Raw genomic sequence first — 12,707 nt, forward strand, 5'->3', positions numbered from 1 at the left:
ACACTGTATCTTATTCCTGTGTTCACCACTGGTTGGTTTTATGCACGTGTACAATTCATTCAGGAAGCTTTTACCGACCAGCTATTACGCGTTGGGCTTCGCCAGTGGCTAGGCTTCCCTAGTGGCTCAGACGGTGAAGTTATCTGCCTGCAGTGGAGGAGACCTGAGTTCTATCATGGATCGGGAAGATCCCCTGGAGGAGGGCAGGGCAACCCACTCCAGTCAGGGACTTCCCCGGTGGTCCTGTGGTTAAGAATGCGCCTTTGGGCTTCACTGGTGGGTCAGACGATAAAGAGTCTGCCCGCAATGGGGGAGACCTGGCTTCCATTCCTGGATCGGGAAGCTCCCCTGGAGGAGGAAATGTCAACCCACTCAGGTATTCTTGCCTGGAAAATTCCATGGATGGAGGAGCCTGGGTGGGTTATAGTCCATGGGGTCGCAGAGAGTCGGGCACGACTGTGTTGTGCTTAAGACTATTATGCCTTGGGCCCGTCTCTTCAGCTTGGCTTGCTCCCTTACATCCATGAGGACTTTTGAAATGTCACCAGTAATGCCTTCCCTTCCTAATCACTAAAACTTGTCAAGAGCAGCGTTAGGCATTACTGACAAAATGGAGGCACAGCCCCAGACCCCTGTCCTCATTCAGCAGGCATGGCCTGGAATGATGGAGTTAGACCTTGTAATTCTGACTTGTCTTTTCCTCTCCTCAGCTGAGTTGACTGAAAAGGAATATTAAGGTGCTTATTGTTCTTGAGAGGAGCATGAGCAGGCACAAAGCCTTCTGCAGCTGTGCTCAGAAAATAATTCAAAGTTAACCACTGACATTTGTTCAAGGACTTTTACAAAAGAGTGTTCCAGGATGAGCACATAGACTGTAGCTTGAGGCCATGGGAGGGATTGCTATCTGAAGCCTATTTGTGAGAATGTTTATGGCAAAGGAGTTTACTGAATTTAGGGCTTAGAAATAATTAAAACAGAAGTTAAAGATTTAAGGAATGTTGTAAAGTTAGCATATTTTATAGAGCTTATAGAAATTAGGAATTTTTAGAGACACTATAGCTAGAAGCCTTTTTAAGAGATAGAGAGCTCAGGATGTTAGGGGCAAACAGGATTTAGGAAGATAAGTAGTAAACTGAGGAATGTAGCATGAGTTACAATGTAATCGCAACTATAGGACACATAAGAGGAGGTAGATAATAGATGATAAGGCTGATTCCAAGACAATCACTTGGAAGTAGGAAGTAGGAACTCTGAAGAGCAACAATGATTTATGGAGATATTAAATCTGGGAGAGGGGGAACTGAAAATGTCAAACCTCTGGCCTAATGTTTTTATAAAAGTATAAAAGAGAATCTTAAACTTGAAATAAACAGGCAGTCCAAAAGAAAACTGAGAGGCTGCCTCATCGCCAACACTGTTCATCTTTTCAGGTTGAATCCCTGGCTGCTGGAGCTGGACTCCAGCAAAAACTGTTTGCCCTTTTTTACTTTCCCCCATAGCACATTATTAATATGCCATATAATTAATATGCCATATAATTTATATGACTAGGCTCATCTCCCCCACTAAAAGTGGGATAAAGGGAATTTTCCTCTATTTTATTTCAGTGACTACAACTGGTAGCACCAGGCAGTCACCCAAATATTTTCACTTCAGTTCAGTCGCTCAGTTGTGTCCAACTCCTTGCAACCCCATGAATCACAGCACGCCAGGCCTCCCTGTCCATCACCAACTCCCCGAGTCCACCCAAATTCATGTTCATTGAGTTGGTGATGCCATCCAGCCACCTCGTCCTCTGTCATCCCCTTCTCCTCCTGCCCCCAATCCCTCCCAGCATCAGGGTCTTTTCCAACGAGTCAACTCTTTGGCATGAGGTGGCCAAAGTATGAGTAAATGGGAGTAATGTAAATTGCAGTCATCTCAAACTAGGTGAGAGTAAAGCCTGAGGCGACATTTTCACTTTAATGGGATCATCACATCCTTAAAATGCCTTTGACAGCTATTTCCAAGCAGGTCTGAAAGCAAAGACAGAGGGAAACAGCATAGCTGCATTTGCATCTGGGGATCCTTTCCAAGACTTTATTTCCATAATGAGGATTATAACAGTACCCAAGGTAATAGATGTTTTGAGGAATAAATGAGACAGACCACCTAAAGCACTTAGCATGGGTGCTGGATAAACCGTAGTTTTATTACCAGCAGGCCCTCAGTGTAATAGAGAAAGAAGAACGGTTCCTAAAGGCAGACATCTAGATTCTGGTCACATCAGTCACTCATCTGTGAGGCTTGGGTGAATCATTTAATCCCTTTTAAATTTACTGCTGACTACCATAAACCAGGTGGCTAAGTTAAAATAAACTTGTTCCAAAGAAAAAAATACTTCAGATGTTAATACTGACCCATCAAAGAAACCACACAGGGAAACCTAAAACTGGATTCGTGCTTACTATTATCAAGTTTACAGACATAAAAAGTAACAGATGTTTATAATAGGCATCATTACTGGGAAAACATGACATGTCTCATTTCAGCTTTGATTAGAAAGCTGGTATTTAACAAATGTGAATTAATCATAAATATACAAAACACAGAATACCAAGACTGTTTTTAAAAACAACTGTTTATTTACTGAACCTGGGGCAGATCAGATACACAACCAATTTTAAATTTACATCTTTTAACTCAATTTGAAGTGTTTGCACACACACGCGCACACAAATTGGCATGCAACAGTTGTCCTAAGATAAAACTCAGTCACCTTTAACTGCTGCAAGTATTTTCACCCAAGGTTGAAAAATTGTTTACCTTGAACATGAAAACCTGTAACAAATTTAATTATACAAAACTCGTTACTTGTAGTTTTCCCCTTGAAAAGATCCAAAAAAAAAAGGTACAAGTAACCAATATACATCAGTCACAACATAATCTGGATCATCCCCACAATAAAACCAGATGCTCCTTGATTTTTAAACCCATTATCAGAGACCAAAAGAAAGTCGTTTTTCGTTCTATACAAAACAAAATTCACATGTGCCAAAAAAGAAAGACCCAAGAAAAACAAAAACCCTAGTACTGACAGTGATGTTCAGTACCCTAATTAAACAGTGGCCAAAATGCCACTGATCAAAAATAAAATAGTGGCTGCATATCACTGCAAAGAAATCCAAGAGGCTTTAACCCTTTGGCATCGGAAATCCAGATTTTTCCAATTACATTAATGCACACCTCCTATATGCCAAGAGAAGAGAAGGTGGATGCGCCAGCACAGAGGAAGTCATTTCTTCTCTGTTCTCATGCATAAGCAGAGTGGACCGTTTGCTACCGTTTGCTAAAACACCCAAGAGAATTGGCTTTAATAAACTTCTTACAAGGTTAGGCAGAAACCAAAAAATGGTTATTAGCTGCTTGTGTCAACAATTTTAAGTGGAGGTGATTGAGTTCTAAGGTTCAAAGTGAAACTTTGGAGGGGTGGGTAAAGGTTGTTGGTTTAAGTCTTATCTTTAAAGCAAAAACAAGATAGACAAAGTATAAAAGTACCAACCTGGTCACATACTTCTAGTCACAGAGCTCTACCATTAAGCTGGATAGAAAATGTCAAGATTCAGATTGTTGTTTCTCAACAAAATGAATTTTTCTAATGACCTGAACTGTAGGATAAGGGATCCCAAGAAGAGAGTCCTTTTAGTAAAGTACTATCCTGAACAAACTGTATTTTATAATGAAAATAAAAGGAAAGAAAACTAAGGACTCTACACCTATATTCGGCTTAGTGTTTGAGTTTTGGGAGGGCCTGTATAGGCCCTCAGAATTCAAATATGAATTTATGCCAATCAAATGTCAAATTTTCACTATAGTTTTCCTAAAAAAGTGTTTTCCCCCAATATCTATTAATCACAAAGAAACAAGCTGTGAAGATATAGTTCAGAAAATAAAAACATAGAAACTAATGACATTATTATGGTAAACAGTGAATTATGAATTTGGGATTATGGGGAAAAGGCTTTTAAACAACCCTCCGGACTTCGAAGAATCTCTTCAGGTAGTAGATCTGTCCCAATGTCATGGCAACTAGAACAAGAGCTTCAAAGAAGGACCAAAGGACCACTCTGCTGTTTGTGTTGTCATTGACTGTGGAGGACAAACAAACAAAATTTAACCACCAAAACAAACAAAAGAAACAGCACAGACATCCAAAATTACCCCTAGTCTTAACTTCATGTGAAAGTTAATACTTTACACAACATTCACAGTATTCAGAATACCTTTGTCTTTTGTCCCCAAGCACTTAAACATACTTAAAAGCAGAGTTTTACATTTAAATGAGACCTTAAAGATTAATGGAGCAATCAAGTCCACTCTGCTTATGCATGAGAACAGAGAAGAAATGACTTGCCCACGGTCACATTCTCGAGTTAAAACCCAATCCAACCTTCTCTCTTTCACACATAGAAAGTCCCTAACATTAGAATCCTTTTTGCTGAATCAGAAAATTCAACCTTATTCTTTCAAGATAAGTTACCCAAGAAGCACTACCTACTAAGTTAAAATGTTTCAAAGTGCCTTTTCTTTAAACATTTATTCAGTATTTATTGAGCACCCACTATGTATTTGGCATTGGTTCTAGATCTAAAGGTTTCTCAGTTTCACAGACCAATGCTGGCAGCTATTACCAGACAAACTTAAACTAGTTACAGGATTTACCCCGTTTTTAAGCTAAGAAATTGATCAAAGGAATAGTATGGCTGTATTAATTTATTGCACTCAATTTATGTGACATTCTTTCAAGTTCCTGATCAAATTCCTTAACTTTTAAAAACTACTGGGTAGTTTCTCATTTTTATGCAAATGGCCACCACTAAAAACAATTATAATTAGCAATTAAGAGAGATGAATAAGTAACTGGCATATTTTTAGAAGTATATGTATCATTTATAAAAAGAGAAACTAGAATTGCAGTAACTGCTGGACTAATGATCACTCAAAAAGAAGTGAAAATCAATTAAATGACTCCAGAAAGATAAGCTATACTTACTCAAGGAAAGAAAATGACTTTTTCCCCCAGAGTAAGAATAGACAAATGCCCAAAACCATTAACTAGAATTCTAAAAACCACCAACACTGAAATTTTAATGTTCATTCCATGGCATGAAATTTACTTCTGCTGCAAACTTTATACGGAGAAAGCAACGGCACCCCACTCCAGTACTCTTGCCTGGAAAATCCCACGGACGGAGGAGCCTGGTAGGCTGCAGTCCATGGGGTCGCTAAGAGTCAGACAGGACTGAGCAACTTCACTTTCACTTTTCACTTGCATGCATTGGAGAAGGAAATGGCAACCCACTCCAGTGTTCTTGCCTGGAGAATCCCAGGGACAGGGGAGCCTGGTGGACTGCCATCTCAGGGCTCTCAGAGTCGGACATGACTGAAGTGACTTAGCAGCAGCAGCAGCAGCCAACTTTATAATCCATTTCTAGCATAACTTAATGACTAGCATCTTAACTGTATAAAAACAAGTATTTATCTCTCCCTTCAATAACAGAAAAATGCATCTTTAAACTTAAATAGAACACACTGAAGCCATATAACAGGAAAGCAATCATCGAAGAAAATATGTGTACGTAAAATACTGTTCTCATGTCATTCACATATTTGTTGTTGTTTAGTTACTAAGTCGTGTCTGATTTTTTTGCACCCCCATGGACTCTAGCCCACCAGGCTCTTCTGTCCATGAGATTTTCCAGGCAAGAATACTGGAATAGGTTGCCATTTCTTTCTCGAGGAGATCTTCCCGATCCAGAGACTGAACCCAAGTCTTCCGCATTGGCAGGAGGACTCTTTACCACTGAGCCACCAGGGAAGCTTGGTTCACACATTAGCCTGATCTAAAAACAGTACTATTACAACACTGTAGTTTTAAAAAAAAATCTCATTATAGCCATCTCTGAGGAGCGAGTGTTATAGGAAGATATACAAAAAACAAACACTGTGGGAACTACTGGATTTATAAAATTAGACTGAATGTCTAAAATTCTATTTTGTTTGTGAAACAAATTCAGGAGTATCTCCACTCAAATTTAGGATGAGAGAAAAAGGTCGGATGCCTCCAGACACCAGAAGATGGGGGCCTCCTCTGGCTGCTGTGCTAGCTGAGCTACAAAGCAGCGAAAGTTCTGAGCCCTTCTCATCAGAATGGGCTGGCCCCCTCCTGGGAGAAAAATAAGCAACAGGTGATGGAGAGAAGGTAGGGATGCTAGAAGGTGAGAAGAATAAGAGCACAGGCCAGGAGAAGGAATGAGGTGGAAGAGGCAAGAGTGGCTGCATATAAGCCTCAGTCCATCTCATGCCCCAATCCACCCCAAAAAGGTAAGAACAGAGGCACCTGTCCAGTCCGTCACATCTACTCATTATTCTCCCAAGCAGAGGTGAAGTCTGGGCTCTACGTCCTAACGATGCCTTTCCATCACTGGCAAGAATCTTGGAGAAATTCAACCTGTTCTCATCTATTTGAGTCACTCCTCTCTCCACTCCCTATCCCACCTTCAGAACAAAGACTTCACACAAAAGCCACTTTGCATTTACAGATGAGCTCACGCCCAGTGAGGCCCATCCCCAAGGGTGACCTGAAGGACGAAGACACTGGACAGGTGTGGACTTGGGTTTAAGATATGATCATCCCCCCCCAAAAAAAAAAAAAAAAATGGTATCTCGTCTGTGGATCAATATGGTACCTCTTTAATTTTAAATGCAAAAGTATCATAATTAGTGCTATGCCACGGGTTAAAACAGGCTTTGCAACCTAGGGTGGGATTCCAATTATCAATGTTTCTGAAGACAAACACACTCACAGCTTCCAGGTTGCAAACTTGGGACCCAAACTGATCTTTACCTGGTGAATACCTCTATTCATGTTTTAATGCTTTTTAATTAAACCATACCCCAGGTTTTAGAAAAACAGCTAAGCCTCGGCATGATTATTGATCACAAAAACTTCAGATATCGGATTTAAAACCAATGCAAAAAAAAAAAAAAACCCAATGCAATGTCCATTTTATGTTTTTCCTTTCTGCTTTATGAAAACCGTTAGCTTACTCCCTAGCTAACCACTCATTTTTTAAAACTCTTATAAAAGCTAGTGCTGAATCTAAACAGCATTGTTTGGTTTAGAATCAATGTCCCAGTAATAAATTAGTCTAATACAAAGCTCTACAAACAAATGTACATACTCAAATATCTTTGCATAGGTGCTTTTTAAAAGTCAACCCCTTAGTATGTTTATGTGTCCAAAATTTCCAAATGAGGAAAACACAATCCAGCTCTTGGGTAATACAGGTCACCAATTCATGGCCCTCGGATACTGCTGCAAAGTCCAAAGCATTAACTTACTTGCTCTGTGTATCCGCTCCCGAACCTCCATGTATTCCTGCTCATGCTTCACAGCTGTCATCGCCACTGCGAGCTCATTGATCATTTCTTCTAGCTTGTTCTGGTGAGCTACAAAAGAATTTGAAAATGGATTAGAACATATTTGGAAATCTCTTTTTGAAAAATTCTTAAAACCAGGAAAAAAACCAAACTCCTCCTCCAGAGAAGGCATACAAAAGCAGCTATTTTTCAGAAATGACTCAGACATCATTTTGGACCACTGATGACAATTTAATTCCCCAAGAATTTTTAAAAAGTTCGTTCCCAGTAGAGAAACCTCTTTCAGAGTAGGAAAAATGCTATACAACATTTACTAACTAAAGGAACACAGCCCTAAGAAATGTCTTCTACGAAATTGCTAAGTGAAGTTCACCAGACTCACGGCCAACCATAGGGGAGATTAAACAAAAGATGGAGGAGGGGCACAAAATACAAATTAAAACCGTAATAATAACACCCTAGTAATAATCCTACAAATAACAATATTTAAACTAAATAAAAATCTACTCTTGAAAATCATGTAACTCTAATGTTAATTTAGGAAAACTATCAAAGCTGACTTTTAATCTTTATGAAGCTAAGCAGAAAAAAACATGAAGATGTTCTAGGGAAAATCTGCACCAATTCAACATTCTAGTACTATAGTCAAAGCAATAATTTCACTACAGTGGGAAATTTAGCAGACACTGCAAGTGAAAATACAAGTTCTCAACTGCTCAAGGTCTAGAACCAGGCATTCTCTTTAGCAAGGTAAACTAACAGTTCTGAAGAAAGTGTATGCTTATAGGTAATGCTGTATTATGGCAATGTACAAGGGAAGACTGCCATCAGAGGGGTCTATTCACTATTGCCCAAAATCCAGCCTCATCTAGAATTCCAAATTGCCACAAATAATCCTAAATTTCTTATGAGAAGCCAAAAGCCTCTACCATTTTAAGGCAGCTGGGCTGGAATCACAAATAATCTCTCACCAGCTTCATGTCAGAAGTCCATGCACTAGGTGGAACCTTTAGAGCAGAGTTTCTCAGGAGAAGCACTGTGGACATTTTAGACCACATAATTCTTTGTGGTGGGAAAGTGTCCGACACAGTGTATAACCACCAACCTATTCAGGAAAATCAAAAATGTTTCTAGATATTGCCAAGTGTACCCTGGGGAGCAAAAAACATCCTGAGAACCACTGCTTTAGAGGAAAGCTTGATTTTATAGCTGTCATTCACCAATATGAACAAGCAAAAGCGAGACTGTTAAACATCATGTTAAAGGATTATTTAAGGAAAATATTCACACTCACCAGCCAACATTTAAATAGCCAACTATTTAGAAAGGACTATTTTCCAGAAAACAAAAAAAGTCAAAGCCCCTCAAAACTAATTTTCCTTGACAATTAGCCAAGTCCTGAACTGCAAATGGCCTTGAAAAGCAAGCACAGAAATTTCTGAGTAGTATGATTCTTTAAATTCTATAGATTTCAAAATCTAAAAAGAGTTCACCTTACTTATGTAAATACTCTATGAAGTGCTATCTAGGGCAAATTATATCACATTAATACTATGAAATAAACTACTAGTTTCCAAAAGTCCTGAAATATACCATGGCCCCCCCAGCCCACCCCACCCCAGTCCCCGGCCAAAAAATCCTTATGTGCAGGCTCCTGGTAAACGATTTATCCAGAAGAATCAACTTAGGGCTCACTGCTGATAAGCCGAGCAAGAAAAATTAATCCACCTGCAACATATGTCTAACAAAGCTTTTGTCACCTTATCTAGGGTAGACGTGGCTCCTAGAACTGCCTTTCACGTCTAACCAAGTTTCACATGACCTACCTCTGTCTCATGTAACAAAATAAAAACCACCAAAAAATAATCACTCTAAAACTCTAAATTAGTTGTAGGGTTTAACTAGGAGAAAAAACACTGTCATGCTAACAGACTGAGGTTAGAAAGGAAAGCAGAAATTAAGACAGTAGGCAACAAAAATATGCAGAAAGACTGTCAGAAAATAATCCACATACCATCCCAGGTATCTCCACCACCTGAAGAAGAGTGTAAGATATAAACACACACATACAAAAACAAGTTTAGCTAAAGTAGTCATTTATACAAATGAGCAACTAAAGATGCATATACCAGCGTAGGCAAATTAACAGAACAACAACTAGGATATGCGTAACCTGCCTGCTGCCAGAAATGGCAACTGGAAAGAACTAAACATAAACATGAACCTCCAATCATTTCTTTTTGTTAATTCGAAGATCTGGATAAATGAAAAGTATATTTCACAAAAGGTTTTTGGTTGTAATGACAGAACCTAAAATAAGTCATCAAAAATAAATACTACATTCAGGTGGAGAAAATGTACAGGATTAATATTAACTCTGAGAAAGGGATATAAATCTTCAGAATGTTCATCTCACCTTCTGTTTCCATGTCTTGTCCTTTGGGGGCTTCCCCGATATCAATGGTGAACATCACTATCTTTGGAGTCATGGTAGACATCCTATTGCTAAAACAAAACTTATATGTTCCATCCATGTGAGCAGCAAATGTGTATTTCCCACTGGACTCCCGGTCTCCTTTATAAATTCCTTTATTATCAGGTCCAGTAATCTGGAGGCAGAAGAGAAATTCATGAGATAACTCAAAAGATTCAAAATAATAAATGAGGGAATAAATTGGGAGATTGGGATTGATGCAGATATACTACTGATACTGTGTATAAAACAGATAACCTAATGAGAACCTATTTTACAAGGAACTCTACTCAATACTCTGTGGTGACCTAAAAGGGAAGGAAATCCAAAAAAGGGGATACATGTATACCTATAGCTGATTCACTTTGCTTTACAGGAGAAAGTAACACAACATTGTAAAGCAACTATACTTCATTAAAAAATAATTTTAAAAATAAAATTGTTAAGTGATGTCTATTGACAGCCAAACATTCGCTAGGAAAAAGGAACCTGAACGTCGATCCACTTCAGTTGGTGACAGTAATCTCTTCGGGCTACAGCTCTACCATTTAAGAAACAAGGCTCTCTGAATACCTTTCAACTCTGACTACATTTGTCTTAATTTTCCAACTTAATAAACCAATCAGAAACAGAAACCACACCATACACTTGTCTTCAAGTGGCCCAATACCACCAACAGACAAATATGTAGCTATTAATATCAAAACAACAAAAAAGAAATCTCTTTTAAAAACTAAGAACTTTGAGTAAGCCTACACATCGAGGTTTTTCCTGACTGATTACTGCCTACTCTGCTTTATCTTTTATGCCTGAAGACTTAAGGAAAAAGACTAGACTGGAAATTCAGAGACCCATGTTCTCATCCCACTGTGCTCCAAATCAGTTGTTAGACCTTGCTCAAGTAGTTCCTCTTATGAAGCCCGTGCCACCTGCAGACTGAAAGAGCTGATCTCTTAAGAGCTTAGCTAATTTTAAGTTATTACCTCCATTATCCCCTTATTTCTGAACTTCACTTGTTTTGTTTAACTCTGCTGACGTTAACTGTTAGATGGAAAAACCCATAGACACAATTAATCATGCTAACCGGTAGGTTTAAATATTCATTCCATCTGGTTTCCTTAAAAGTGTTAGAAGCGAGTCATTCTTTTGGCTTAAAGAAAATGATACAGGACGAAATTTAGGGACTGCTGGTTTCTTGAAACGATTTTCCGTTTTCTCCACAGATACTTCACTGCAATCACTTCTAAAACGCATAACCCAACTCCACTCTCTTAATCAGAGATGACTAAACGAGGTATCCGAAGGTCTGCGTAAGAACGGGTTAACTCGGGTCGTTTCTACGAAAAATAAAGGCAAACACAACACGAACGTCTACCTAGCATTCCTCAACAGCTTCCGATTTACTTTTTCAGAAGTTTCCATGCCACGTCCCAACTTTAATTCGCGCTAGGAAGGGAAGCAGCTCCTGCCCGGATCGAGACCTGCCATCAGCTAAACAAGACTGTGTAGCGCCTCCTGGGCCCGGAGATGACACGCGGCGCCTGGTAGACAAAGCTCGGCGAGAGGTTCCAAGGGGAACCAGCCGTTCAAGCTGAGAATCCAAAGCAGCCAAGCAACGGTTCCATCTCCCGAGCGGAGCTCGGAAACGGGCGGGTGCGAGGGAAAGGGACGTTAGGGGGTCGCCGGGTGGCGGCCTGGGGCCCTCCCAGGACTCGGATAGCGGCCTCCGGGTCCCGCTCTCCACGCTGGCCCCGCGCGGGCCCCGGGCGCCGCCAACCCCCGAGCGGCCGCGGGCCCCCGCCTCGGGCAGCGCGCCCGCACCTCCACGTCGATGTCCAGGAAGCCGCCCTCGGCCACCTCGAAGATGAGGCCCATCTTGGTGCCCGAGGTGACCCGCTCGAAGAAGCACTCCTCTGCATGAGCGTCAATGCTGACGAAGTAGCCCGAGGCCGTGGCCAGGAGGGCGGCCAGGAGCACCAGCAGCTCAGCAAGCGTCACCATGGTGGGGCTGGGGCCGAAGCCAGGACCGGGACTGCGGCCTCCAGAGCCGCCGTCGTCGCTGCCGCCACCGCTGCCTTCTCAGCCACCGCCGCCTCAGCTCCGCCCCTTCCGGCTGCACCACCCGAGGGGGCTGATGCGGGCGCCGCGGATTGGCGGGAGCCCATAGCTGCCACGTAACGGACGCACGGCGGCCGCCGAGGGACAAGACTACTCCGCGCGTCTCGAGCCTGGACGGTGGCTCAGAAGGACCAGAAACCATCGTCTCCGTCACTAGTTCCATTCATGTACTGCCTAAATTTCCGTGGGCCATGCTGCTGCTGCTAAGTCGCTTCAGTCGTGTCCGACTCTGTGCGACCCCATAGACCGCAGCCCACTAGGCTTCTCTGTCCCTGGGATTCTCCAGGCAAGAATACTGGAGTGAGTTGCCATTTCCTTCTCCAATAGAAAGCGATAATATCAAGAAACCTCCTCTGCCTCGTGCGAGACACTCTTAGGATTATCCATAAAGACAGCGGAAGATTTGGAGGTAGCAATAGGAGTATAAGGAGGAGATGGGGCTGAAGCCAAAGGGTTTGAACTTTTATGTTCAAAACAAACAAACAAAACCGGGGAAAAGACGGGGGTGCGTATAGATTGGGAAGGGGAACGAGGGAAACTTCTGCGATATTGGAAATATTATATCGTCACTAAATGATGGATACACGAGTGTTTACATATGCTTTTTTTAAAAGCTCAAGCTATATACTTGAGTAGTGCTCCATATTTTTTGCTTTACTGTATGTCTATAATACAACCACATACACACAAAAAA

The 12,707-nt window shown here is 41.1% G+C and overlaps 1 protein-coding gene across 2 annotated transcripts; it reads right to left on the reverse strand.

The window, feature by feature from the left end:
* Positions 1–2,602: 2,602 nt before the first annotated feature.
* Positions 2,603–12,021, reverse strand: TMED2 (transmembrane p24 trafficking protein 2). 2 transcript variants are annotated; one of them, XM_055550100.1, is made up of 5 exons: positions 11,717–12,021; positions 9,839–10,031; positions 9,437–9,457; positions 7,384–7,491; positions 2,603–4,128 (listed from the first exon to the last, which is right to left on the reverse strand). In XM_055550100.1, the coding sequence occupies exons 1-5, from the start codon at positions 11,894–11,896 to the stop codon at positions 4,004–4,006; spliced, it is 627 nt and encodes a 208-aa protein (XP_055406075.1). In that variant the 5' UTR covers positions 11,897–12,021; the 3' UTR covers positions 2,603–4,003. The 2 variants fall into 2 exon arrangements, with proteins under 2 accessions (XP_055406075.1, XP_055406076.1); XM_055550101.1 differs by lacking the exon at positions 9,437–9,457 and having other exon boundaries at positions 11,717–12,020.
* Between the last annotated feature and the right edge of the window lie 686 nt (positions 12,022–12,707).

The sequence above is a fragment of the Bubalus kerabau genome, chromosome 16 (assembly GCF_029407905.1).
Source record: "Bubalus kerabau isolate K-KA32 ecotype Philippines breed swamp buffalo chromosome 16, PCC_UOA_SB_1v2, whole genome shotgun sequence".
Taxonomy (NCBI): Eukaryota; Metazoa; Chordata; class Mammalia; order Artiodactyla; family Bovidae; genus Bubalus; species Bubalus kerabau.